The sequence below is a fragment of the Arvicola amphibius genome, chromosome 9 (genome assembly GCF_903992535.2).
Source record: "Arvicola amphibius chromosome 9, mArvAmp1.2, whole genome shotgun sequence".
Classification (NCBI taxonomy): Eukaryota; Metazoa; Chordata; class Mammalia; order Rodentia; family Cricetidae; genus Arvicola; species Arvicola amphibius.
Window position 1 is genome coordinate 117,633,115 of NC_052055.2, and position 25,018 is coordinate 117,658,132.

General features: G+C 50.7%; 1 protein-coding gene across 1 annotated transcript; it reads left to right on the plus strand.

Moving 5' to 3' along the window:
• Positions 1-6,735: 6,735 nt before the first annotated feature.
• Positions 6,736-18,807, plus strand: Dnmt3l (DNA methyltransferase 3 like). The gene is made up of 12 exons (XM_038343844.1): positions 6,736-6,850; positions 7,273-7,365; positions 7,594-7,638; positions 8,982-9,061; positions 9,136-9,248; positions 9,863-10,034; positions 11,148-11,235; positions 12,400-12,494; positions 14,380-14,455; positions 14,813-14,952; positions 16,594-16,679; positions 18,639-18,807. The coding sequence occupies exons 1-12, from the start codon at positions 6,736-6,738 to the stop codon at positions 18,805-18,807; spliced, it is 1,272 nt and encodes a 423-aa protein (XP_038199772.1).
• Positions 18,808-25,018: the final 6,211 nt, after the last annotated feature.

The following is a 25,018-nucleotide window of genomic DNA, read 5'->3' on the forward strand; positions in this document are numbered from 1 at the left end:
CTCCATACACATGAACATATGCAAGCACATGCGCACACACGCACACAAATGCAATGAATTAAAAAAGAAGGGGCCTGGAGAGATGGCTCAGGACTTAAGAGCACTTGTTTCACTTACAGAGGACCCGAGTTTGGTTCTCAGTACACACATGATGGCTCACACCCTGTTCATAACTCCAGTTCCAGAAGTTCCAATGCCCTCTTTTGGCTTCTACTGGCATTGCAAGCAAGACACTCATACACATAAGATAACTGGGGGAGGGAGGTGACACTGGACACAAGGCCAAACAGTGCTTCTAGCCACATCCTAGCTGCTGGGATGTGCTGGCACAGCTGAGAGTAGCCACAATAAAAAACCTCTGCAAAGGGCTGGACAGTGGACCTGGCTGGGAACCCCTTAGCTGTTCCAGACCCGGGGCTGGAGGAACAGAATGAAAGATTCCAGTAGGACAGAGGAGATACCCATCCCATGTGCCAGTGGATGGAAACAACACGTGGCATGTCTCTGAGCTCAGAGGTGACCGGCACATTGAACCAGAAAGAGCAAAGGACAAGAAGGCAGAGAACCCTTGACAAATGCCCCTGGACCATGCAAGTTCCTGTCTTGTTCCCCCCATCAGAGTCCAGTTCAAGTAACATTCTCAGGACTCATGACAGAGACCAGGGGTATGTAACCTGTAGGGCAGGAGCTCCCAGAAAATCAGGGAGGTGTCCAGGAGACAGATGGGAAGGGATGTGGAGGTGGGATATGAGTGGAAATGGTGGCCCCGGCAAGTTGAGAACTACAGCTGGAAGAGGCCTGGGATGTGGCAAGCTTTTGGAGCAAACTGATGTGGCCAGATTTGTGCTGGGGTCCCGGCCACTGTGAGCGTTGATAGCTGAATGGAAGCAAGTGCTACGACCGGTTAGCACAGCCCAGGGATGCGGCACAGGCCTGGGCTGGGGCTATGTGGTACAGTGGGAGGAGAACGGAGGCTGCAGAGGTGACTGATTCAGTGAGCAGTGTCACCCAGCATCCTCACATCATGACCACCAGGGAGGTCCGGGCAGAAAACCATGGGCGGCTAGTTCTGGCCCTGGTCTCTGCTGGGTCCTCTTACCTCCTACCTCAGGCCCCTCTGGGAGTTCTGCATGTGCTGAGATTGCCCTCTAACAAGTGTGTGTTATGTATGTGTGTGTGGTATCAGTGCTGACAGTGGGTGAGACAGTCAGCATGAGACCCAAGTGCTGGGGAAACAGAGAAGGACCAGTCACCTCAAGGCCAGGGTGTGTGTGTATACCAAGGTAGGGAGAAGTGGAGAATGTTGCTGGGTGGTGGTGGCGCATGCCTTTAATCCCAGCACTGGGGAGGCAGAGGCAGACGGATCTCTGTGAGTTTGAGGCCAGCCTGGACTACAAGAGCTAGTTCCAGGACAGGCTCCAAAGCTACAGAAAAACCCTGTCTCGAAAAACCAAAAAAAAAAAAAAAGAAAAGAAAAGAAAAAGAAAAAAAATAGGCAGAGGTGGGGAATGTCCTAAAGGCTGTGACAGAATGTCCTAAAGCAGGACCCTCTCATTGTCACCAGGCTCCAAGCCATAGCCATAGCGCCTTTGGAATTGGCCCTGGAGCCAATGACACCAGCACTGTGCCTCCCACAGGTACTGTGAAGGAAGCCTTGGGTGATGCCAAGATAGGCTTGTGTCCCTGAGAGGCTCCACCTGTCCCTCAGCCCTGAAGGAGGCTGCTGCTCGCTGGCCTCTCCTATTGTGTCCTGTAGGTATGTATTTACTGCAGAAACATCACCCCCCAGTGCCTGTCAGCACAGCACCAAACGTGACTTCTGCTGTCCAGAACAGAGAGACTCCTCACTGACCTCACTGATGTGGTGGAGTGGACACAGGCCCAGTACCTTGCACTTTGCTCACACCTTGCCAGGGCCTCAAGAGCACAGAGGTGGAGTAGACACACGCCCCAGTCCCATGCACCCTGCTCACACCTTGCCAGGATCTCAAGAGGACCAAGGGCACCGATGGAGCTTCTGAGTCTGCAAGCTCCAGAATATGCCCGTTAAGCACCTGCGACACCGGAGGCGGTGCGCGTACAGGATCAGGTGTTGACACTCATGTGGCTCCGCCAGTCCCTTGCTTTGCAGGATTTACCATCCTCCTAATGTCATGCCTGCAGCCTAGGGGTTTCTCCCTAACTAGGGGCGTCTCCCTCTGTGGGGGCTTCTCAGATGGGGATTCCTCTGCCAAACGCAATGGACAAAGAAGAACTAAAAACCACATCATAGACCGAAGTCTGCACTTTACATTTTTATAAAAAGCCTGAAGCTGTCCCAGAAGCCCCCACCATTGGCTGAACACTGACTGCTGCAGCCAGGCGTCCCCCAGCCTCTTGTGGGACATCAACAGAAAGACTCCTGTAGAATTTTGGACTTTCCGTCACATGTGGGGGTTTTCGTGACAGTCCACACCTGCAGGTGGTCTGGGACTGCTAAACTTAGAAGAGGTGATCAGGGTGAGCCGCATCCACAGGGGGGCCTAGTGCTTGGGTAGAATGATGCCTCAGGTCTTCAGGGGCCCCAGCACATGGCCTGCATCCATGACCTTCAAGGTGCTTACCCCAAAGGGGTTGCCTAGAGCTTGGGGGTCTGCCCTGGACAGCTACTCCCCGCCCCCACAGAGGTGCAGAGAGCAAAGGAGAAGGTGGCCTGGGATAGGGCTACAAGGGACTCTGACAGTTACAATCAAACGGATGGAAAGTACCAAACGGTCCTCAGCAGAGGTGGGTTGGAGCCAGGTGCTGGGGACGCAGCTTGGGCTGGAGACCTGCTGGGGGCAGGGGACTGCTACAGTAGGCCAGCCAAGTTTGTACACCCACTGTGCTTTGAATCCCACTGACGGCCCGGTGTGTTAATTTTAGGTTAAAATTGGTGATGTCATAGAAAATATTCCCAGTACCAACAAAAGTATTAAGTAGCCAGAAAAAGATGAAAGAACTCTGTACTTCTCACAACTAGGGAATTTCTTGTTTGTTTTTTTGTTGCTGTTATTTGATTGTTTGTTTTTTTTTTTCAGAGGGTCCTCATATAGCCTAGGTTGGCCTGGAAATCACTATGTAGCCAAGGATGACAGGCATGAACCTGGTTTGTGCAGTGCTGGCTGCCTGCTGGACCAGGACATCCCCAGCTGAGCTCTAGCAGCATTTTTTTTTTTTTTTTTGCGGGCCCACGGGGAGGGGGGTTGTTGATACAAGGTTTCTCTGTGTAGTTTTGGAGCCTGTTCTGGAACTTGTTCTGTAGACCAGGCTGGCCTCAAACTCACAGAGATCCTCCTGCCTCTGCCTTCTGAGCGCTGGGATTAGGGGCCTGTGCCACCACAGCTGGATTCCACCACAGCTGGCTGATCAGCATCCTTGTTTCCAATGGAATCTCACTGTGCAGTCCAGACTGGCCTTGACTCCTGGGCCCCAGCTCCTATTTTCACAAAGGAAGAAGGAAAGAAAAGGAAAGGTAAGCCAAGCCACTGTCTGGATTTAGCATCTAAATTTAGGATTTTTGTTTTCTATTTTTTTGAAACAAGGTTTCTCTGTGTAATAGTCCTGGCTGTCCTGGCCTCAAATTCACAGCACTGCCTCCCAAGTGCTGGGACTAAAGGCGTGTGCCACCAGCACCTGGCTAGACTCAGATGTTTTTTAACCTAGAATCATAAAAGAGTTGCAGTTCAGTTAACACAGAACTCTGGCCCTCTGCAGGAGCAGTAAGTGCTTTTAACTGCTGAGCCATTAAAAACAAAAAAAAAAATGAGTGTGTGCATGTGTGCATGTGTGTTTGGAGGTCAGAGGACATGTCTGTGAGTTGGTTCCGTCCTCCCACCATGTGGGGGACTGAACTCAGAACTCGGGTCTTTAGGCTCAGCGGCAAGCACCTTTCTCCACCGAGCCATCTTGCTGGCCCTTTTGTTTGTTGGTTTGTTTTTCTTTGTCAGAACTTTATTTGTACAAACACCATGCCAGACGTGCATGGACACACACAAATAAACATAATAACTTTAAAAAGAGCAATAGGTCTGTCTTAATACAAGACGTTTCTACGTAAGCTATCACAAAACACTAAAATGCGCTAATGATATTGGGAGGGATGGTTTCTGCCTGTAATTCCCATCATTACCCAGGAGGCAGAGGCAGGAAGATTGCTTTGAGCTTGAGGTCAGCCTACCCTACACAGTAAATTACAGGACATCCTGGGCTACAAAATGAGACCCAGTCTTAAAAACAAACAAGGCTGGGCGTGGTGGTGCATACCTTGAATTCCAGCAAATTCCAATTTGGGACGCAAAGGCAGGCAGATCTCTGCGAAGTCCAGGCCAGCCTGGTCTACAAAATGAGACCAGACTCAAAAAAAAAAAAAAAAAAGGCATTAATAAGATGAATAAAATATTTCTAACATTTACATGAGAATATCTTAGTATCTTTAACAAAAAGAACCTTCAACTCAGTAAGAAAAAAGCAATGGAAGGAGCTGGCCAACCTCTTTGCAGGGTCTTTAAAAAAAATACCAAAATCCCAGCACACACATTTAATCTCAGCACTCAGGAGGCAGAGGCAGTCAGATCTCTCTGAGTTTGAGGCCAGCCTGGTTTACAGAGCAATTTCCAAGACAGCTAGGACTGTTACACAGAGAAACCCTGTCTCAAAAAAAAAAAGTAAAAACAGAAACAGAAAATCCAAATCCCAGCAGAATCAGAGGCAGGCAGATCTCAGAGTTCGAGGCCAGTCTATTGTCTCAAAAACAAAAAGCAGGGCTGGAGAGATGGCTCAGTGGTTAAGAGCATTGCTTGCTATTCCAAAGGTCCTGAGTTCAATTCCCAGCAACCATCTGTAATGAGGTCTGGTGCCCTCTTCTGGCTTGCAGGCATATATTGTTGTATACATAATAAATAAATATTTTAAAAAAAACAAACCAAAAACAAACAAAAAACCCAAATGTTAAAAACAATGAAACAGAAATCTGGCTATGCAGCTCAGTTGGTGGGGGCTCGCTGCTTAACCACAGCACAAAGGCCTGGTTCAATCCACAGCGCCACACCCCTGGGTGCCAAGGCCAAACCGGTAATCTCAGCACTGAGGAGGTGGAGGAAGGAAAGGGAGAAATCTAGGTCAACCTGATTAGTAGTGAATTCCTGACCAGCCTGAGGTGCAGGAGACCCTAACAAAAAAGAGATAAAGAGAGAAAAAGTAGATCAGGTAGGGCCAGGGCAGATAGTAACAGGTTTATTCCAGAGTCTGCAGCTGCAGCAGTATGGTGGCCACGCTGGCTCCTCTCCTGAAGACTGATCTGTAGAAATGTGTAGCTTGTGCCAAATATCAAAACAGATGCTTCTCCTGTCTCATACAGTGTTCATCAATGTGCAGGGAGCTTAGGCAAGTTGTGGGGGCTGAGGTGTCATTTAGCAAGCTGGGCAAATGCGGTGTCTCAGGGCCCCTATTCCTTAGCACTGTCTCCTGTAATCTGCCTTTTCTTTCTTTCTTCCTTCCTTCCTTCCTTCCTTCCTTCCTTCCTTTCTTTCTTTCTTTCTTTCTTTCTTTCTTTCTTTCTTTCTTTCTTTCTTTCTTTCCTTCGTTTTTTTGAGACACAGTTTCTCTGTATAGTTTTAGAGCCTGTCCTGGAACTTGCCCTGTAGACCAAGCTGGCCTCAAACTTACAGAGATCCGCCTGCCTCTGCCTCCTGAGTGCGCCACCACCTCCTCGCTAATCTACCCACTTTCTCATCAGTTCTCCGTGACACAGGGCTGGCCACAGTGGCGCTGGCCTGGATCACTGGGCTGAGGTGAATAGTCAGGTGTCTCGCGGGGCAGTGACCTCCATCCTGAACATTATATAAGTCACTAGCCTTGCCCATGGAAGCTGGAGTCGGGAACTGTGTTCCCAGCGTCTCCCCACAAGTTTTCTCTCCATTATAGCCCCTGTGGTATCCTGGAAGGGACTGGGGGCCATGAATGAATTCACCCTTTAGGCCAGGTAGAGAGGATAATTCATTAAGCACGCTGCCAGAGGTTGGCAGGTCTTTACATTACCCACAGGGACAGTCACAACATCACCCGCATGGTCCTCTAAGTCCTACTCCAACACTGACCTTGTCTCAACCCAAGGCTCTCTCCCTCCCCTCCCCCACTCATAAACCCTTGGTCATCCCTACTCCCACCATATCTCCTTTGCCCCACCCATCTCCCCCATACAATCAGTAACCCTATCTCCCAGCTCCCTAACCTCAACCTAGAACCTCCCTTCCCCCACCCCCACCTCATTTCAGCCCTGAGCGGCCCTCCTACACTAGTCTATAACCCCTCCTCCGAACATGCTCCCCCTCCCACTCACAAGGTTCCCTAAATCCCTTCAGCCCCACCCCCACCCACCCCACCCCCACACCTTCCCTGAATCCCCCCCCCCCACGTGCAGGGCTCCTTAAGCCCCGCCCCTGAGTGCCTGCCCCCACACCCTCAACCCCACCGTCCTAGGCCTTTAATAGGCTCCTTCCAGCACTCCGCTCTTATCCCTGTTTGCCTTAAGGTCCCTTCCTGTCTCTTCCTCCCTATAATTCCCCACTAGGCCCCGAGAGACCCACCCGTGCACCTTACACCCCTCTTCCTTCGTCTCTCGTCGCATTGCAGCGTTCTGAGGACCCTGCTGACACCTCCCGAGATCTCAAGCCACCCACCATCCTTGGACCCAGATCCTTCTAGCAGACAACATCCATGGGTTCCCAGAAAAATTCTTGCTCCAAGACAGGTGAAACATGGGACCTGGAGACTCTGGACAGCTCTAGCCCGGACTCTGCCAATCACCTGGAAGAGCAATGGCTGAAATCCAGTAAGTTCCTCAGGCCTCTTTCTTCCTTTCCCTCTCCCCTCCTCTCTTTCCCTTCCCTCCTGGTCCTTAGCAGAGGGTCTGGACTGTCACCAGAAGGTGGGTCCTAGAGGGGTTTATCAGGTACGGCGGGAGGCAGGGCCATATGGATTCTGGGAAACGGCCTCCCTGAAAACACATGGTGGCTGGGAGTGGATGGGTGAAGGATAGCTCACAGGGCGCAGCCTCCCTACCAAGTTGAAGCTGATGTTGCAGTTTTTCTTGTCCCTGATTCCCAGATGGGTGGGTGGATGTCACTATGACTTGGCTGGTTAGTCTAGTGGGTCCCCTGACCCCTGCATTGACTACAGGTAGCTGACTGTTTTCCTGCATATATCTTGTGTCCCTGTGAGGGCTCCTAGTGATGATGTCTTCTCTGTCTCCAGCCCCTAGCCTCAATGATGATGAGCACAGCGTGGATCTCGTACTGGAAGATTCCCGGGACCTGTTGTCCTTAACCTCACCCCCGCCAGGCAGAGGTAAGTCCCCACCCAAGTAATAAACTTATCTCGTAGATGAGGACCTTAGAGTCGGGCAATGCATGGAATGCTCCTGTATCATTCAGGATGCCCCAAGCCCAGACAAGAGCAAGCATTGGGTGGGTGTCAGTGGAGGGATTCCTTGTGTCCCAGTCACCTAGGACAAGTTTACCATGCATGTTCCAATGAGGAGCCAGAGGAAAGAGGCTACTTATTTTTGTCTTTCAGAGATCATCAGGTATGAAGTCACTGTGAACCAACGGAACATCGAAGGTGAGTTTGCATGCTTGCCTGTACCCAGCAAAACAGAGCATCAGCCCTGCCAGAAAGGCTTGCTTCAGCCTCACTCAGCCATCCCAGAAGGTGGGGAACAATCCTGGTGCCCACGGGATGTTCTCTCTCCATCCCCCTTACCAGATTTGTTTAAGGCACACTGTTGAAAATTTTTGTGTATTTGGGCTGGGCATGGTGGCGTATACCGTTAATCCTAGCACCCTGGATGTAGAGGTAGGAGGATCTCTGAGGTTGAAGCTGGCCTGATCTACAGAGCAAGTTCCAGGACAGCCAGGGCTACACAGAGAAACCCTGTCTTGAGCCCTTCCCCCAACAAAAATTTGTGTGTGTACATCACCCGATAGTACAGTCTAATTTAAGATTACGCTTCTCTAAAAAAGCTGCAGAGAAACCCTGTCTCGAAAAACCAAAAAAAAAAAAAAAAAAAGATTACGCTGAGTTCTCAGTAGAGTGTCACTCATCTTGGAGGAAGCCCTGGGTTCCATCAGTACCCTATAAACTGGGTGTGTCGCCACACCCAGTAGCCCAACACTCTGGAGATAGAGGTGGGAGAACCAGATGTTGAAGGTCATAGTGACGTTGAAGCCAGTTTGACATTTATGTGACCTTGTCTAAAAGAGAAGGAGGGAAAAAAAATTAAAATGTGCATCTGGGGGCTGGAGAGATAGCTCAGCAGCTAAGAGTACTGGCTGCTCTTCCAGAGTTCTTGAGTTCAGTTCCCAGCACCCACATGGTGGCTCTCAACCATCTATAGTGGGAACTGATGCCCTCTCCTGGTACAAAGGTGTACATGCAGGAAGAGCATGTGTATATATGAAAGAACTAAATCTTCTATTTATTTGTTTGTTTGTTTGTTTGTTTATTTAGTATACAACAACATTCCTTCTATGTATGCTTGCATGCCAGAAGAGGGCACCAGATCTCATTATAGGTGGCTGTGAGCCACCATGTGGTTGCTGGGAATTGAACTCAGGACCTCTGGAAGAGCAGTCAGTGCTCTTAACCTCTGAGTCATCTCTCCAGCCCGAACTAAATCTTTTTTAAAAAGGTGTATCTGCTAGGGACTCCAAGCTCCTCAGTCAATGATCTGTTTCTCTGGGATTGGCCGAGATGCGAGTTATTGGGTTTCTATGGGAGTTTTAGGATCAACATGTCAGGTCTACAAAAAGTCATCTGGGGTTTGGAGATGTCTGCCCTTCATTTGGGATGTCTTCTGATCTATTACCCTGATGCGTGTTCTTGGGTCTTCCCTGGTCTCTCTCAGGGTCCTTGGACTATTTTGTTACATCTTCTCCCCGATTTTCCTTCTCCATTCTCTCTAGACATCTGCCTCTGTTGTGGAAGTCTCCAGGTGTATACACAGCACCCCTTATTTGAGGGGGGGATATGTGCCCCGTGTAAGGTAAGCAGGGAGGCAGTGGGACTTCGCTGGCACTGTTGGAGGAGATTGCACAATCACCTTTGTCCCCTGCTCAGGACATATTCCTGGAGACCATCTTCCTTTACGATATGGATGGGCACCAGAGTTACTGCTCCATATGCTGCTTCGGGAAGACCCTGTTCATCTGCGAGAGCCCCGATTGTACCAGGTGTGGCAGGGCCCAACTCTCCATTCTCATTCCCCAAAGAACCCCTCCCAATGTGAGAAACAGGTGCTGAAAATGTGCATCTGTGATGTCTCTCTTCAGGAGCACAGCCACCACATGGCCACTCCCTCTGTCCTTAAGAAATAGAAGGGTGGGCACTTGTACTCTGCCTGGGGTCTGCGGGTCACGAGTCACGAGCAGGATTGTTTAGGGCATAGGCAATACTTTTTACCTTCAGTTAAATCCCATCCTGAGCTCCACCCATGCCGGTCCCTGCCCTGTCCTGGGGACATCTTCCTCTTTACATCCCTGACTTCAAGTCTCCCTTCCCTGCTGCTCCTGCATATGTTTTTTTTTTCCCCCAGAACCTTGAAAAAACACATGTAGAGGTTTCCGAGTTGTGGGAAGACTTAGGGGAGCGAGAGCCGCCATTTTGGGTCCTCCCAAGGCACATCCCCTTCCCAGCCTGCAGCCAGCCCCACCCACCCAGCACTGAGAGCAAAGCCAGCCCCTCCTCTGAAGAGCCCAGAGAGAAACAGATGGTTCCCTCAGGTCTGTCCTGTGGTCCCCTGAGGGCAATATGACGTGGCTCACCATGGTTTTCGGTTTGACTCTAGATGCTACTGTTTTGAGTGTGTGGATATCCTGGTGGGTCCCGGGACCTCAGAGCGAATCAGTGCCATGGCTTGCTGGGTTTGCTTCCTGTGCCTGCCTTTCACTAGGAGCGGACTGCTACAGAGGCGAAGGAAGTGGCGTCACCAGCTGAAGGCCTTCCATGATCTAGAGGGGGTAAGGACAACCAGTACTGGATCTGCCGCGGCAGGTTATTGACTGTCAAGTGTGCACATCCTCCATCACAGGATAAGGCTCTTGCCATAATGCCCCTTTCCTGTCCTGCTGGAGAACAGATGCCATTGGTGTTTTGTTGTGAGGGTCTCAGATAGCCCAGGCTGGCCTCAGACTCACTATGTAGCTGAGGATCACCTTGAACTCAATGAGTACTGGAATTACTCATTGGGTCACAGGTTTCACAAGCTCTTACTGAGCTGTATCCTTGGTCATCATTTTGTTTCTTATAAGCCTAGGGATGATTTTCAGTCACAGGTAGGACAGGAGCCCCCTCCACAGACATATAAGTCCATCACATCGGCTTGAATGCTTAGCCAACATGGTATCCTGTGTGCAGCCATGGCTGCCATCTCAAGGGTGAAGCCTAGAGGGGCCAAAACAGTCCAAGGTGAAGAAGCCTGGGTGGTGTGTCTCCTCTCCCCAAAACATCTGTCAAGGTCAAAAACCAGGGACCTGAAAACGCAACCTAATTTGGAAGTGGGGTCTTTGTAGTGTCGTTTAGCTGAGCTTGAGATGAGAGCAGTTTGGAATGAGGTAGCCCCTGCATGAAGTGGGGGTGTCCTTATAAGAGAAGGCATTTTGGGGGGTTGAGACATGTAGGAAAAAACCTAGGGATGAAGGCAGAGGTAGCATATAGCCAGTAGGAACTCGGTGTCACCTGGGTTTCAGGCTGCTGGGCTATGGGAATGACTTTGCTCTCCTGGAGTATTTAGAGCCTGGGACCCACAGCTACTCTCTGCCAGGATCCGTTATCCTCTAACTTCAGAGAAACCTTACTCTGCTTCCCTTGAGATATGTGGGGGTCCAGGCAAGAGACCTAGACCTGGGGAGTGGGTGGAGTTGGCCTCCAGGGAGGGAGGGACAACCATGGTCACTACAGGGCCAGCCAGGACTTGGCAAGTGTGTCCCAGGGGGCTCTCAGTTGAGTGCTGTCCATCCAGGGAAAGACAGCAGTAGGAGCCACTTAACCATAACTCAACCAGCTCTCTCTGAACAACTAGTACAGATCCTCTTGCCTTTTTCTCTCTTTTCTTTTTCCTATTTCCTTTCCAGTCAAGTCCTGTGAAGATGTACAAGATAGTGTCTGCCTGGAAGAGACAGCCCATGAGGGTGCTTAACCTTTTTGGGAAGATTGATAAAGGTGAGTGTCATCACATCAAGTGACTCCAGAAGAGGGGACAGGAGGAACTCAGAGTGTTCTGGTGTCCTTGGCATCTGAGGTGTGAAGCGGGGATTGAGAATAGAATGCCAGTTGAGTTGGGCAGCGGTGGAGCATTTAATCCAGCATTTAGGAAATAGAGAGGCAGACAATCTCTGTGAGTTTGAGGTCAGCCTGATCTACAGAGCTAGGACAGCTAAGGCTACACAGAGAAACCCTGTCATGAAAAAAAACAAAAAACAAACAAACAAAGAAAGGGGAGAGAGAGAGAGAGAGAGAGAGAGAGAGAGAGAGAGAGAGAGAGAGAGAGAGAGAGAGAGAGAGAGAATAAAAAAATACCAGTCGAACTTTTTCCTCAGAGTTCTGGAATTGAGGGAACTGAGTATCCCAGGAAAGGATCTGACAACCAGAGAAATCCCCCAACTGTGCACTCAAGCAAGAGGGAAGGTCCTGGCTCCCCAAGAGGAGGAGGCAGGGATGGGGAAGGGGCAAGCCCACCAGGGTAGAGGGGAGCTGAGACTGCTACTGAGAAGACTGTGTTCCGGCAGCCGCCCCCCTCCCATATAGCCTCCCCCAGCCTCCCCATCTTCCTGAACCCTCTTTCTATCTCCCAAGTTATGTCTTCTGGAGTCATGCCCCTTAGACCGTTCTGATTTCCATGTGCCCACCTAGCACGGAGCCCTGAAGGCTCTCTGTTCTCTGGCTAAATCATATCCCACTTGGGATACCACCAGGAGCGCGGCCAGCCACCGTGTATCACAAGCACCCATGTGGTGGTTACAATTGTATCACTATACCTTCAGGACACCCAGCTCAACTTGCCCAAACTCTCATTCTCTGGGTCTGAAGGAAATTCACCTGCTCTGTATGTCATCACTCTGGTTCAAACATGACACACTATGGAAGTCACAGCCCCACTGGTGGCCTAAGCCAGTGAGTGAGAGCATGGCTCAGAAATGCAGTTTTGCAACCGATTTCTTGACTTTCACAAAGTAACCCCTAGGAAGTTTGTCCTTGGGCTCCGATGCCAGAAAAGATCAAGCTGCTGCTCCCTGGCAGGAAAGATCGCACTGTCACGGATCCGTCCCCACCCTGCGGGGGACAGAGCCCATGTCACCTGGGTTCTCTTGTCTGTCCTCCCTCCAGAGCTAGAGAGTTTGGGCTTTCTGGAAAGTGGTTCTGGTTCGGAAGAGGGAAGACTGAAGTACTTGGAAGACGTCTCCAATGTTGTGAGAAGAGATGTAAGTTGAGGTGTTGGGGGGCAGGGTTGCCAAGGCCAGGTGTGCCAGGGGAGAGATGACAGGCCTGGGAGGAGGGTGACGGAGGGAAGGAACCCTGTCAGGGCAGGAAGGAACAGGCAGGGTGCAAGGAACCGCTAGAGGTCTTTAGACCAGCATGGGGTCCTGGGTCTGGCCGTGGCCCAGCCCCAGTGGAGTCAACACTGTTGTGCCTCACAGAGGGAGGTAGGAGTGGAATGCACCCCTCAACCCTGATCAGGGCAAGCAGCCAGACATCTTGAAGTCCACATGGCTGGCTTCTGCTGCCTATGATGGCGGATATGCATGGGTGGAGAGGCTCAACCCTGCCCCACACTCTCATTGTTGCAAGTCTTGAGCTGAGAAGCCAGCAGTTGAAAACTCTTCCAAACACAAAGCTGGTGCTGCCTTGTCCCTGTGGTGGGAGCCCTTTTGCGCTCCTCCTGGGAGCATGGGGGGAGGGGGAGGGCAGGGCAAGTTGCATTTGGGCCTCTTAAATAGGCCACTTCTTTAGCCGGATCCCAACCAGTCATTGCCCCTGTAGGATCTCAGGTGCACACCTGAAATCAGGTAGAGAAGTTGGGGACATAGAGAAAGCGAGAGTCAAGAAGTTGGGGCCTAATTTAGGAGTCAGCCCACTACTCCAAGAAAGTGGGGGCCTGCCTATTCTAGATTGGGGAAATCATGCTTAGATATCTTAGGAATGCCTCTCTTCCCCCCCCCCTCCATCCCTCTCTCCTTCCTTTCTTCGTTTCTCTCTCTCTCTCTCTCTCTCTCTCTCTTTCCTTCCTTTCTTTTCTTTTTCTTTTTAGATTTATTTATTATGTACAGTGTCTGCATATATGCCTGCAGGCCAGAAGGAGGCACCAGATCTCATTACAGATGGTTCTGAGCCACCATGTGGTTGTGAGAATTGAACTCCGGATCTCTGGAAGAGCAGCCAGTGCTCTTAACCTCTGAGCTATCTCTCTAGCCTCTAAATAACTTTTCTCAATCCTTCCTTCCTTTCTTCTTTTTTCTTTTTAGTTTTCATTTTTGTTTTCTGAGACAGGGTTTCTCTGTGTAGCCCTGGCTATCCTGGAACTTGCTCGATACACTAGGCTGGCTTCCAACTCAGTGAGATCCACTTTTCTTTGCCTCCCAAGGGCTGGAGAACATCCAGGTTCAGGTTTGAGCCAGGCAGTGGTGGTGTATGCCTTTAATCTTAGCACTAGGGAGGCACAGAGGCAGGGGCTGAGTTGGAGGCAAGCCTGATTTATAGATCAAGTTCCAGGACAGTCAGGACTACACAAAGAAATCCTGTCTCAAAAACCAAACCAAACCAAACCAAACCAAACCAAAACAAAACAAATGTCCAGGGCTAGAGAGGCCATGGGTGAAGCAGGGGTTCTCTAGAGGATTCCTTGCATTTGGGACAGGGCTAGGGCTGGCTGTTTCATTTTCTTCCCAATTGGCCAGTGAGTGACCCCGTCTGGTACTAAGTGGGAATTGTTTATGGCCACCAGACAATGTCCACCCTGCCGTCTGCAGCCAGCTGCTGGCCCACAGCATAATCCACGATTTCCCAGAAGGATGTGGAATCCCTCAAGCTGAGCTGTGTCCTCCCTCCAGGACCTACCCCCCTTTTAAAAGCACGTTTTCTGAGGAAGAATCTCAGATATGGAATGTTCTCAGGCTACCACTGTTTGGGCTTCTCCTGAGAGCCATTGGTGTTTGGGATCTCTGCCTAAGTGGGTCCCAAGGCTTAGCTAGGAGGTCTACTTGGGTCACCCCCAAGTGGGATGCAGAGGCCCTAATGCTGGCCGCCAGTTTGGAAGCACTTAGCTTTGAGCCATCCTTGTCCCATAATAACCGTGTATGTGTTCCCTAGGTGGAGAGATGGGGCCCCTTTGACCTCGTGTATGGCTCGACACAGCCCCTAGGCTACTCTTGTAACCGCTGCCCTGGTGAGTTTTGAGAAATGAACTGTTTTGGCTCCAGTCACTGAAGAATCTTGTCTTCAACCCTGTCACCTCTACCCTGTCCTCTCTTGTCTCTGTATTCCCTCATGCCACCTCAGCCTTCAGACAGGGCAGAAGTCTCACACTCCACATTTTAGTTCAAGCCAGCTTCCCCGGGCTGGAACTGGCAGGTGGACTTGCACAAGCTCTGTGTGCTGTCGGGTGAGCTCTAGACTAAATGGACATTTGTGTTCCCATCTCCACCATGGGAGAGCAGAGGTGCCCAGCATTTGCAAATGTGTTATCCTGGCCCTCCACCCGGCCTTTGTCATCTGAACCCGTCCTTCCCCCGGTTCATGGCAGGCTGGTACATGTTCCAATTCCACCGGATCCTGCAGTATGCTCAACCACCCTCAGGGAGTCAGCGGCCTTTCTTCTGGCTCTTTGTGGACAATCTACTGCTGACGGAGGATGACCAGGTCACAGCAAACCGCTTCTTCCAGGTGGGTATACCTGGGGGGTAGGAGCTTAGCCTGTACCCAGTTCTGGGACCCTCACTCCTGTGGCCTCTACTACCCTGGTATGTGCTGAGCCACAAGGACATTAGGCATCTCAGACACAGATTGCAGATTTTCAGGACACTGACCCCTGCAGGGATAGCCTTGAAGGGCAACCCCCTTCCTGCTGTAGCATGCACAACCACTCCTGTGCATGCAAGTCACAGCCACCCAGATTCATGGCCCCCTCCCCCTCTCACCTTTCAGCTTGCACAGACGGGCACATCCCCTCATACAGAACATACATTCCACATGACATGCATGACCACTCCATGCACTCACATGTTCATGTGCATGTTCTCCCCTTTTACCTGTACCATCAGTGTGACCACCACCTGGGGCCCAGCGGTCAGTTCTCTCCAAGGTCGATTTGGGCCAGTGGGTCAGAGATAGCTGTAGAGGATGAGGAATGACTGACCGACCATCTTGGATATAGGCGATGAGAGACAGCAAGAAAGGAAGAAACCTGTTGTGCCCACCTCCCAGAAGGAGACACAACAGAGGGCTGGGGAGCGGGACCTAGTATGGGAGAAGAGGGGGTGGGGACTCGTAAGTATCATGCAGTTTTTCTGGATACAGAAAAGTCAATCAGGAATGAGAGGCTCTGCTTGCCAAGTGCTGGGTTTATAGGTGTGCACTACCATGCCCAGCCTCAAGGGCTCTTTATTAAGATTTGTGAGATGGGCTGAATTATTCCCCCCCCAACTGCCCACATCTGGTAATGGGGTGGAGTATGTGGTCAGCGCTGCTGGGATGAACTAGCCTGGCATCCCTAGGAAAACCCACTTGGCTGCTGTGTGCCAGCACACAGCTAAAGCCTGCAGAAAGTGTTATATTATAGGCTGACTCTTTTGAGTTGACAAGCGCAAAAGGAGGTTGGTCTGTGGTTTTCTCTTTTGTGGGCTCCTTCTCAGGTTTTTGTTTCTGTGCTGAATCTGGTTCATAGAAAAATTTTACATGGTGCAAAGAATTCTATGAAATTGTATTGTGTGGGAAAGCTTTAAAAAGCAACAACAAAATGTAAGCTGGGTACAGTGGCACATGCTTTTGCTTTTAATCCTAGCAAAAGAGGAGGATCTCTGTGAACTGGAGGCCTGTCTGATCTACACAGTAAGTGCCAGGGCAGCCAGGGCTACTTAGTGAGACTCTGTCTTGCCTACTCCAACCCTGAAAGAGAGAGAGAGAGAAAGAAAAAGAAAAAAAATTATGAAAGTCCATCTATGAAGATATTGTGTTAGACCAGGCTGGCCTCAAACTCAGAGATCTGCCTGCCTCTGCATCCGTGTGCTGGGATTAAAGGTGTGAGCACCACCACCACCCAGAGATTTTCTGTCTTTTCAGAAGTCAGTGTTTTGGAACGTTACCTTATTCTAGAACATAACCCATTTCAGTGAAGTGTTTTTCTAGAGTTGATCCAAATGATCTTCAGGTTTTAGTTCTTGGTAGGTGAGTAAGGAAAAATGGGTATCCTGTGGGCGGCACTGCAGAGGAAGCCATGACCGGCCTGGATGATCTATTGACGTGTGCCCCACGGGGAGGAGATTGCATCTGTGTCCCGCTGACTCACAGCCCCCTCTTCTTCCACAGTTGGAAGCTGTGACCCTCCAGGACGTCCGCAGCAGAGTCCTCCAGAATGCTGTGCGGGTGTGGAGCAACATCCCAGGGTTGAAGAGGTATCTCTCAGGGCGGAGGGCCAAAGACTCAGAGACAGAGGAAACCGTGCGTTCTGATAGAGTCAGGCCTAAAGGGTCCCTTGCTCCACCTAGCTGTGCCTGAGCAACCTTTTATCCATCACAACCCTGGACACACTAGGGCTCAGGGTGCCCATGCACACTGAGGGACTCTCCCTATGTTCACCCGATACCTCAGGACTGGACAAGAGTTTCCTCATCCTCAGGAGAAAGTTCAGCCTCCCGAAGCTCCTGCCCAACACACGCTCGTGCTCATACCACACGCTCATTCTTAAAGACTGACGCAACTCCCTAACACATTCACACACCCACACACAGACACCCACTTGCTCACAGATGCGTGCAGATCCAGCCAGTTTGAACTGTGTCTTCTGAGACCGCCAAGTCGTGTCTTTTCCTGCCCTATAGTGAGTTTCTGGAAACTTCCCACCCACCTCCTCCATCCCAGCATTCTCCTGGCTCCCAGTCACTATGCCAGTCAGGTACCACCTGCTCCTCCCTCCTGGATGCTTTCAGGACTTGGGTTGAAATGGGGCTGAGGAGACATACTTTCCCAGACATTCTTTTTGGATGTTTCTAAGTAAGGTATGGTCTCCTGCCTGGCATCCTTTTCTGATTGGTACTGTGGAATAGGCAGGAGAGTGAGAGAATGGGCTGAACAATTGGCAAAAGATGCCAGGCTCTACTCCTGTTAGCTGTGGGCCTCTCAGGACTGCCACACACAGGTCTTCTATTCCCTAACAACAAGCATGCTTTAGAAGGAATCCCTATGGTCCTGCCAATCCTAGTACATGTGGCTGCCTGAGAGGTACCTGTTCCCCTTTAGCTGCCCCACCATGGGGTCCTGCCAGACCTGTACCATGGAGGGACAGTTTCTCTCTTCCTGGGCCCCAGCCTCACCTCCTTTCTGATTTAGAGACCCCCAAGGAAGTTGAGGGCTGGGTGCACCTGCACCTAATACCTAGGGTCACTTGACTCCTGGAGGGTGGCTTCGCAGTGAGGTAAAAGACTCTTGGCCACTGACATAGGAATTAGCTTGCCAAGTTCACAGGCAGTTCATGGAATATCTGCACATGAAGACGGGGAGAAAGTAGAGGACATGCCTTCTGACATGTCACTCACTGCCTTTGTCTGCACCCCATAATGGAGATGGTCTTTAACTGCCCCAGGGCTTGGGTACACAGAAAGGTGATGCTAAGTGTCATATTTGGGAGGACTCTAGGATGAGGCTCACATACTTTAGGAGCCCCCAGAGCACGGGCTTAACACTTGTGTAAACTGGGTTTGTTGTGTCAGGCCTCCCAGGAACAGTACATGTGCACTCTTGAAGGGTCTTACTGATCTTTACCCTTGCTCTGTGGGTGTCCCTGCCAGGAAGGCTCACATCCACTTCTGGCAGTTTCTTGGCTCCCTCTGCACACCAAAAAGGGGATATGCTGGGCTGGATCAAAGATCAAAGGTCTCAGCTGGGCGTAATGGGAAGTGGAACACATGCTTTTTTTTTTTCTTTTCCTTTTGGTTTTCAAGATATGGTATCTCTGTGTAACAGCCCTGGCTGTCTTGGAACTCACTCTGTAGACCAGGCTGTCCTTGAACTCACAGAAATCCACCTGCCTCTGCTTCCCAAGTGCTGGGATAAAGGTATGTACCACCACTGCCTGCCTCATGGCCTTTGTTTTTTAATCCCAGCAGAAGCAGATTTCACTGTTTCCAGGCCAGCCTGGTCTACATAGTAAGTTCCCTGCCAGCCAGGGCCACATAATGAGATACTGTCTTGGGGCGGGAGTTTGTCTTTGGGAACCCTGCTTGTTCCTAATCTATCCAGAGGCAGGAGGCAAGGCCTGAGGGCACACCCTAGAGGCCACAGGCAACGTTATAGGGACTTCAAGTTCCCTCCCAGCCCAGTGTTGTATTTTTAACAGGCGACTCTTTCCTTGGTAGCAAACACTCGGCCCTAACACCTAAGGAGCAGCAGTCCCTGGAAACCCAGACCAGAACCAGAGCCAAGATGGCTGCCCAGAAAGTTGACCACCTGGTGAAGACCTGCCTTCTCCCCCTGAGAGAGTATTTCAAGTATTTTTCTCAGAACCCACTTCCTCTTTACAAATGAATCATAATACAATGAAAGAAGAGGTTTTCCTAGAACCACAGCCGCCTTCCTCCTGTGGCCTTTTCCCTCGGCAAGGTTTTCTTCCGTTTGCTTGCTTGCCTTTGGGGTTTTCCTGTTTGGTTCCCAAGATGCAATGCCTCCCATGCAGCTCACTGTGTGGGTGGGAGGCACCCACTTTAGCGGACAAGATCCTGATGGGATAGCCCGCTATGCATCTCCAAAAGTGTGTGTGTGTGTGTACCTGTTGTGAAGTTTTTCAATTAAAGGTTTTGGTAGAATTTTGGTGGGGTGTGTGTGTGAGGCGTTCATTCTGTACGTCACCGTGATGACAATACATGTCTGATGTCCTGCCCTGGGCATATAGCACCTTCATCACCTGATATTTGCTTTGATGGCTGAAATTGCTCTCCCTCCTGTTGCTGCACAAAGCAATCCAAACCATTGCCAGAGCTCACCCCTGGCAAGCAGACATGTGATTTCTGTGTTGTCCTGACAGTGGGAACTTGCAGAAGTGGGTTCCCAACTGTTCTTGGCAGTCAGAGTACCATGGAAGCTGAATCCACTGGGAAGTGTGGACTGGCCAATTTTGAAATGCCTGGTGAATCCTGATTAGGCATAACCATTCCTACACATGCACCAGATGGAAACTCAAACTGCCTGAGTACCATAACTGAGGTTCAGGACCTACTGTGGCCCATGCTGGCACTGTCAGTACTCTGAGCTGTGTTCTCTGACAGGAAACTGGGCCACTGTGGGACCCTGAAATAGGAGAGGAGCTGTCTTGGGCCAGTAGACAGGACATCTCAGTGTCTCAAGCAGTTATGGGGCCATGAAGGTAGTTCAGTTTAGTGGGTACAGATGCTTGCTCCCAAGCCTAATGACATGCATTTGATTTTCCTCAGAACCCACTCCTGTGAGTCACCTTCTGTGGCATGTATGTATGTTAGCACATGTTATGGGGATTCCTGTGTAGGCCAAGGGTCCCCCACCCAGGGTTCTGATGAGGCAGCAGGAGCAAAAAGCAAGAATTCGTGGCCACCACTGACCAGATGATGTGGCAAGAGCTCGGAACAGAGTGGCAGCTGCTGCCACCCAAGGTTGTAATACCATGGATCCCCATAAGTGAATGTTACTTTCTCTTTTTATCCTTTTAAAAAAGCAAGCTGGAGCCAGGCGGTGGTGACTCATGCCTTTAATCCCAACACTTGAGAGGCAGAGGCGGGCAGATCTCAGCTCGAGGCCAGCCTAGTCTACCAAGCAAGTTACAGGACAGCCAGCCAGGACTGTTTTACAGAGAAAACACGTGTCAAAAAACCAAAAAAGTTGGGTGGTGGCAGCACACACCTTTAATCCCATCGAGTTTGAGGCCAGCCTGGTCTACAGAGTGAGTTTCAGGATGGTCAAAACTACTAGGGGAAACCCTGTCTCAAGAAGAAACACTTGTTCATTTTGTGTGTAGGAGTAATATATGCATGTGCCACAGTAGGGTCCTATGGATCAAATTCAGCTTGTCAGGCTTGGAAAACAAGCACCCTTATCTGCTGAGCAATCACACTGGCTGTTTCTGGTTTATTTTTCTGAGTAAGGGTCTTATATAACCCAGGCTAGCCTAAAACACTTACATAACCTACCTCCCAAAGGTTAAGATTATAGGCATGCATCACTGTGCCCAGCCAATGTCCACTTTCTATCAGTCAGCCTCCAAGAAGGGACCAGAGCCACCAGTGTACATCTTTCTACTATCTACCTTCACACACACATACACACACACACACACAGTAGCATGGTCCACATTGAGAGATATCCCCACAACGTATTCTAACCCTGCTCAAGATCCCTTGTGGTCAGGTGAACAGTGACCCTCACAACATACCCGTCCATTGATTCTCTGAGGCCTGTGGATGTCTGTCACCTAATGTGCCCCAAAGGACTTCACTGATGCAAGCTCTGCTGGTCCACCCAGTGTTCCTGCATGTGTCACAGACATCTTAGGGTAGAAGGAAGTGACTGTACCAATGGACATCTGTGCAGCCACAGAGGTTGGGACTGAAGGGAGCCTCTGCCAAAGGATACCTGAAGCCATCAGGAGCTGGAGCCAATGAGAGTCTCTCATTATAAGGCAGGGCTGTTTTTAATCTTTTAACTTACGTGCATGAACACTTTGCATGTGTGCCTGTGTACCATTAGTGGCCCTGGTGCCACAGAGACCAGAAGAGGGCGCTGAATCCTCTGGAACTGGAGTTTAGATGGTTGTGAACCTCCATGTGGGTGCTGAGAATTGAACCTGGGTCCTCTGGAGCAGCAACAAATACTCTTAACTGTTGGACCATCTCTCCAGCCACAAGAGCTGTTGTTTTTAAGTGTGTGTGTGTGTGTGTGTGTGTGTGTATGTGTGTGTGTGTGTGTGTGTATGTGTGTATGTGTGTATGAGTATGTATGTGTGTATATGTGTGTAACTGTGTATGTGTGTGTGCGTGTGTATGTATGTGTATGCGTGTGTGTATGTGTGTAGTTGTAGCTGCCCCAGGGAATGGATAGACCAGTCCTAAGAGAAAAAGAGTGGCTTCCTCCAGTCAGGAATCACTCTCAGCATTCACAAATGTCTCTGACATTAAAGGCAGTCACTGTCCTTGCCTCCAGGGATGTGGCCTTCCATGTGTAAGACCAAGCTGCCCTGCTGGAAGACCCACTGAGTACCCATCAGGCATTTCAGGCTACACACTTTCTACATTTGTTCTGTCATATTTGGGAACCTTGGAGTCCCAAGTCTGCACAGATATAATGCCTACTGGTTCTCACTTCAGGCCACCAGCCTTCCCACATTCTGTTTGCCAGGAACAGAAACTGTTAAGGACAAAACCAAAACTATGCCCAGGCCACAGTCTCCCAGCTCTTGGGTTTGCCTTAAAATATTGTGTGTGAGGCTGGAGAGCTGGCTCAGAGATTAAGACCACTGGTGGTTCTTCCACAGGTCCTCAGTTCAATTCCCAGCAATCATATGGTGGCTCACAACCATCTACAGTGAGATCTGGCGCCCTCTTCTGCCTTGCAGGTATACATGCAGGCAGAACACTGTACATGTAATAAAAATATTAAAAAAATAAAAAAAACACTGTGTGTGATCAGGACATGGTGGTGCATGCCTGCAATCCCAGCACAGGGGAGGCAGAGACAGGAGGATTGAGAACTGGGGGCCAGCTCGGAGTGATCCCTTCTCAAAACCAAACCAAAGCAGAAGTCTGTATCTGCATCCCATATAGTGTCAGGGTGTGTATTAACTCGGGATGACCACTCAATATCTTAACAGCAGTGGTTCTCAACCTTCCTAACACTCTGACCCTTTTATACAGTTCGTGTTGTGGTGACCCCCTATTGTAGAATTATTTGTGTTGCTACTTCATAATGTAATTTTGCTACTGTTATGAACTGTAATGTAAATATCGGTGCTTTCGGATGGTCTTACGTGATCCCTGTGAAAGGGCCATTTGACCCCCAATGGGTCACCACCCACAGGCTGAGAACCTTTGTCTTACAGGCTTGCAACATCACTGCTTCACTGATGGTGTGCAGCTCCCAGGAAGCAAAGGTGGGATTTGAGCCCAGCCACGCACTTGTCACTGTCTCCTGCCTGGGTGTCCCCTTCTCCCAGGGGTTCCTCCACTGCAGCTGCCCATCTCTGCTTAATGTCCACTTCTAGCCAAGGTTCAGTTCACTTCCTTGCTGTGCTAGGATCTCCCTGCCTAGAGAGCGGCATTCGCCTTTCTGAGGTCCTAGATGGGGGGAGGGGCACCCATTTTTGAAGAGCTCCAGTCCCTGCCACCTTGTTGGTCATGGCATGGTCCAACTTTGCCATAAAATCCCCTTCAACCATTGATTCCCACTGTCTGCCAGGAAGAACTTCTGGGTATAGGGTTGAGGGATGGTTATCCATGTGGACAAGGGCAAGGAATAACCTAAGTGTTACCCAATGGGGGTGCTGTTCAGGCCCCTGGGCATCAGAGAGAGTCTTGAGATCAGTGACAGGGTTGCACTTCTGGACTGGAGTAGAACTGGGGAGCCTCTGGCCAGGGCAGTTGGGACATGGGGCATGGTGTTACCCCTCAGCAATTCCCATCCTTTTCATCTGCCCAGTAATGCCAGGGTGACTCCCCAATACAGTCTTCTGCTGAGTCCTCCCTCAGCTGCTGCCAACCTAGAGGGAAGATGGGGAATAACGGAGACCACCAACCCAGTGTGGTACCCAACAAGACTCCAGGCTCACTCCTGGATTATCGCTGCCAGAGCCCAGTGGTCAAGTTCTAATACTCCTGTTTTCTCCTAGCACAAAAGGAAGGCAGCTCCCTCCCTGCAGGAGAGCCTCCAAACCTCCCTCCCAGGCCCTTTCCCTCAGCAGCTCTGGTTACCACCTCCCTTTCGCCTCTTCTGTTCTCTTATGCTTGCCCTGGTCTGCCTGCTCCCTGATGTTGACTGCTAAGAGCCAAAGATTTCAGTCTTTTTTTTTTCCCCTCTGGTTTTTCAAGACTGGGTTTCTCTATGTAGCCCAGGCTGTCCTGGAACTCACTCTATAGACCAGGCTGGCTTCAAACTCAAGAAATCTGCCTGCCTCTGCCTCCCAAGAGCTGGGATTAAAGGTGTGCGCCACCACCGCCACCCTCACTGTCCAGCTGTGATGTGTGGTGCCCACCTAGGACTCTGACAATGTTCAGAGCTCTCTTGACCATGTGACATCCTTCTAAGAGTCACAGGGTCAGGGGAGTATGCCTCCTGTACCTCAGGGCTTGGGGTCAGGAGGCTTGTTGCTCCTCCCTGATCAGCATCTGGTGAGCTACAGCTGTAACAGCGCACACCCCTCCGGTCCAGGGAGGAACACCTCTGATGTGGGATGCCCTTCTGTACCCTGCGAATATATTGCTTTTATTGGTTGATGAATAAAGATACTTGGCCGATTGCAGGGCATAATATAGCTAGGTGGGATATCCAAGCAGAGGTGAAGAATCCAGGTGAAATCCAATACAGGTGAAGAAGGGTGGGGCCAGCAGAGAAGTCAGCGAATGACAGGAGAACAGATAATGCCATGAAGCCATGTGGCAATACACAGATTATTATACATGGGTTGATTTAAATGGAAGAGCTAGCCAGTAATAGCCTGAGCCATCGGCCAAACGATTATAATTAATATTGAACCTACAAATGACTATTTTATAAGTGGCTGTAGGGACCTGAGGGCAGTAGAGAAACCTGTCCAGAGGGGCAGGAACGGATAGGAAAACTTCCGGCTACACACACCCGCTAAGTAAGCAGTATGTGGATCTTTTTTGGGGGGTGGGGGTAAGGGTGGCCTTCCATGGGTGAGGGGTCCTTGGGAAGGAACCTGCCCCCTCCTGGCCTCCACATTCTCAGCTTGCTGGCAGGTGGGACGGGGGAGGTGGGGGGAAGAGAAAGCATGGAATGGAGAGAGGTAGGAGTCCTTAGCCTCAGGCCTAGGGCTCAGCACCTGTGAGCCCTTAGGCCCCTCCCAGATTGAGTGCCAGGGAACACAAGGTTGGAAACAGGATTGCCAAGTCTGGCTGGTTTTGGAGGATAAAATTGAAATCCCAACCCAGGCTCTTGGACTTCTTCCTGTGCAAACGTGTAGTCTCACCAAACCCTGGAAGACTGGGAAATAGTTGGGCGATGGCTTCCTCTCCTGCTGGCCCCCACTTCCCTCCCAGCCGCCTGCCTTCTACTCATCAATGCCTAGTCTTTAGGTTCTCTGATCATCTACGGTGCTTGGCCAGCTCCAGGTCCGGGCTCTGAACCCAGGTTCATCCTGTGCAAGACAGGGCCCAACCCAAGTCTAGAGGAAGGAGACAGCGGCCTGGTCCTGCACCGTCTTGGGGCAACGCTGGGGGCCAGCGGCTGAGTGCTGTGTCTTCCAATCCGCACACCTTAGCCCTGGACCGATGGACGGCGCGTCGGTGCCGGCAGTTTTTTGTGCTCGACGGGATCTATAAATCACCCCACACCCTCGCACCTGTAACCCAGGCCCAAGTCCCCGCCCTGCTGACAAGTGGGCTCTGTCCCTGCCTGCAGTGGACTGGGCTGCTCACAGGAGCCGAGCGAGACCTTCCGCTCCTGCTTCCTCCCGCCCCCGATGCTGTGACGGGAGGGACGGGCCGAGGGCGGGGATCTGGGCTGTACCTAACCGGCCAGACGCGCGCGACGCGCAGCA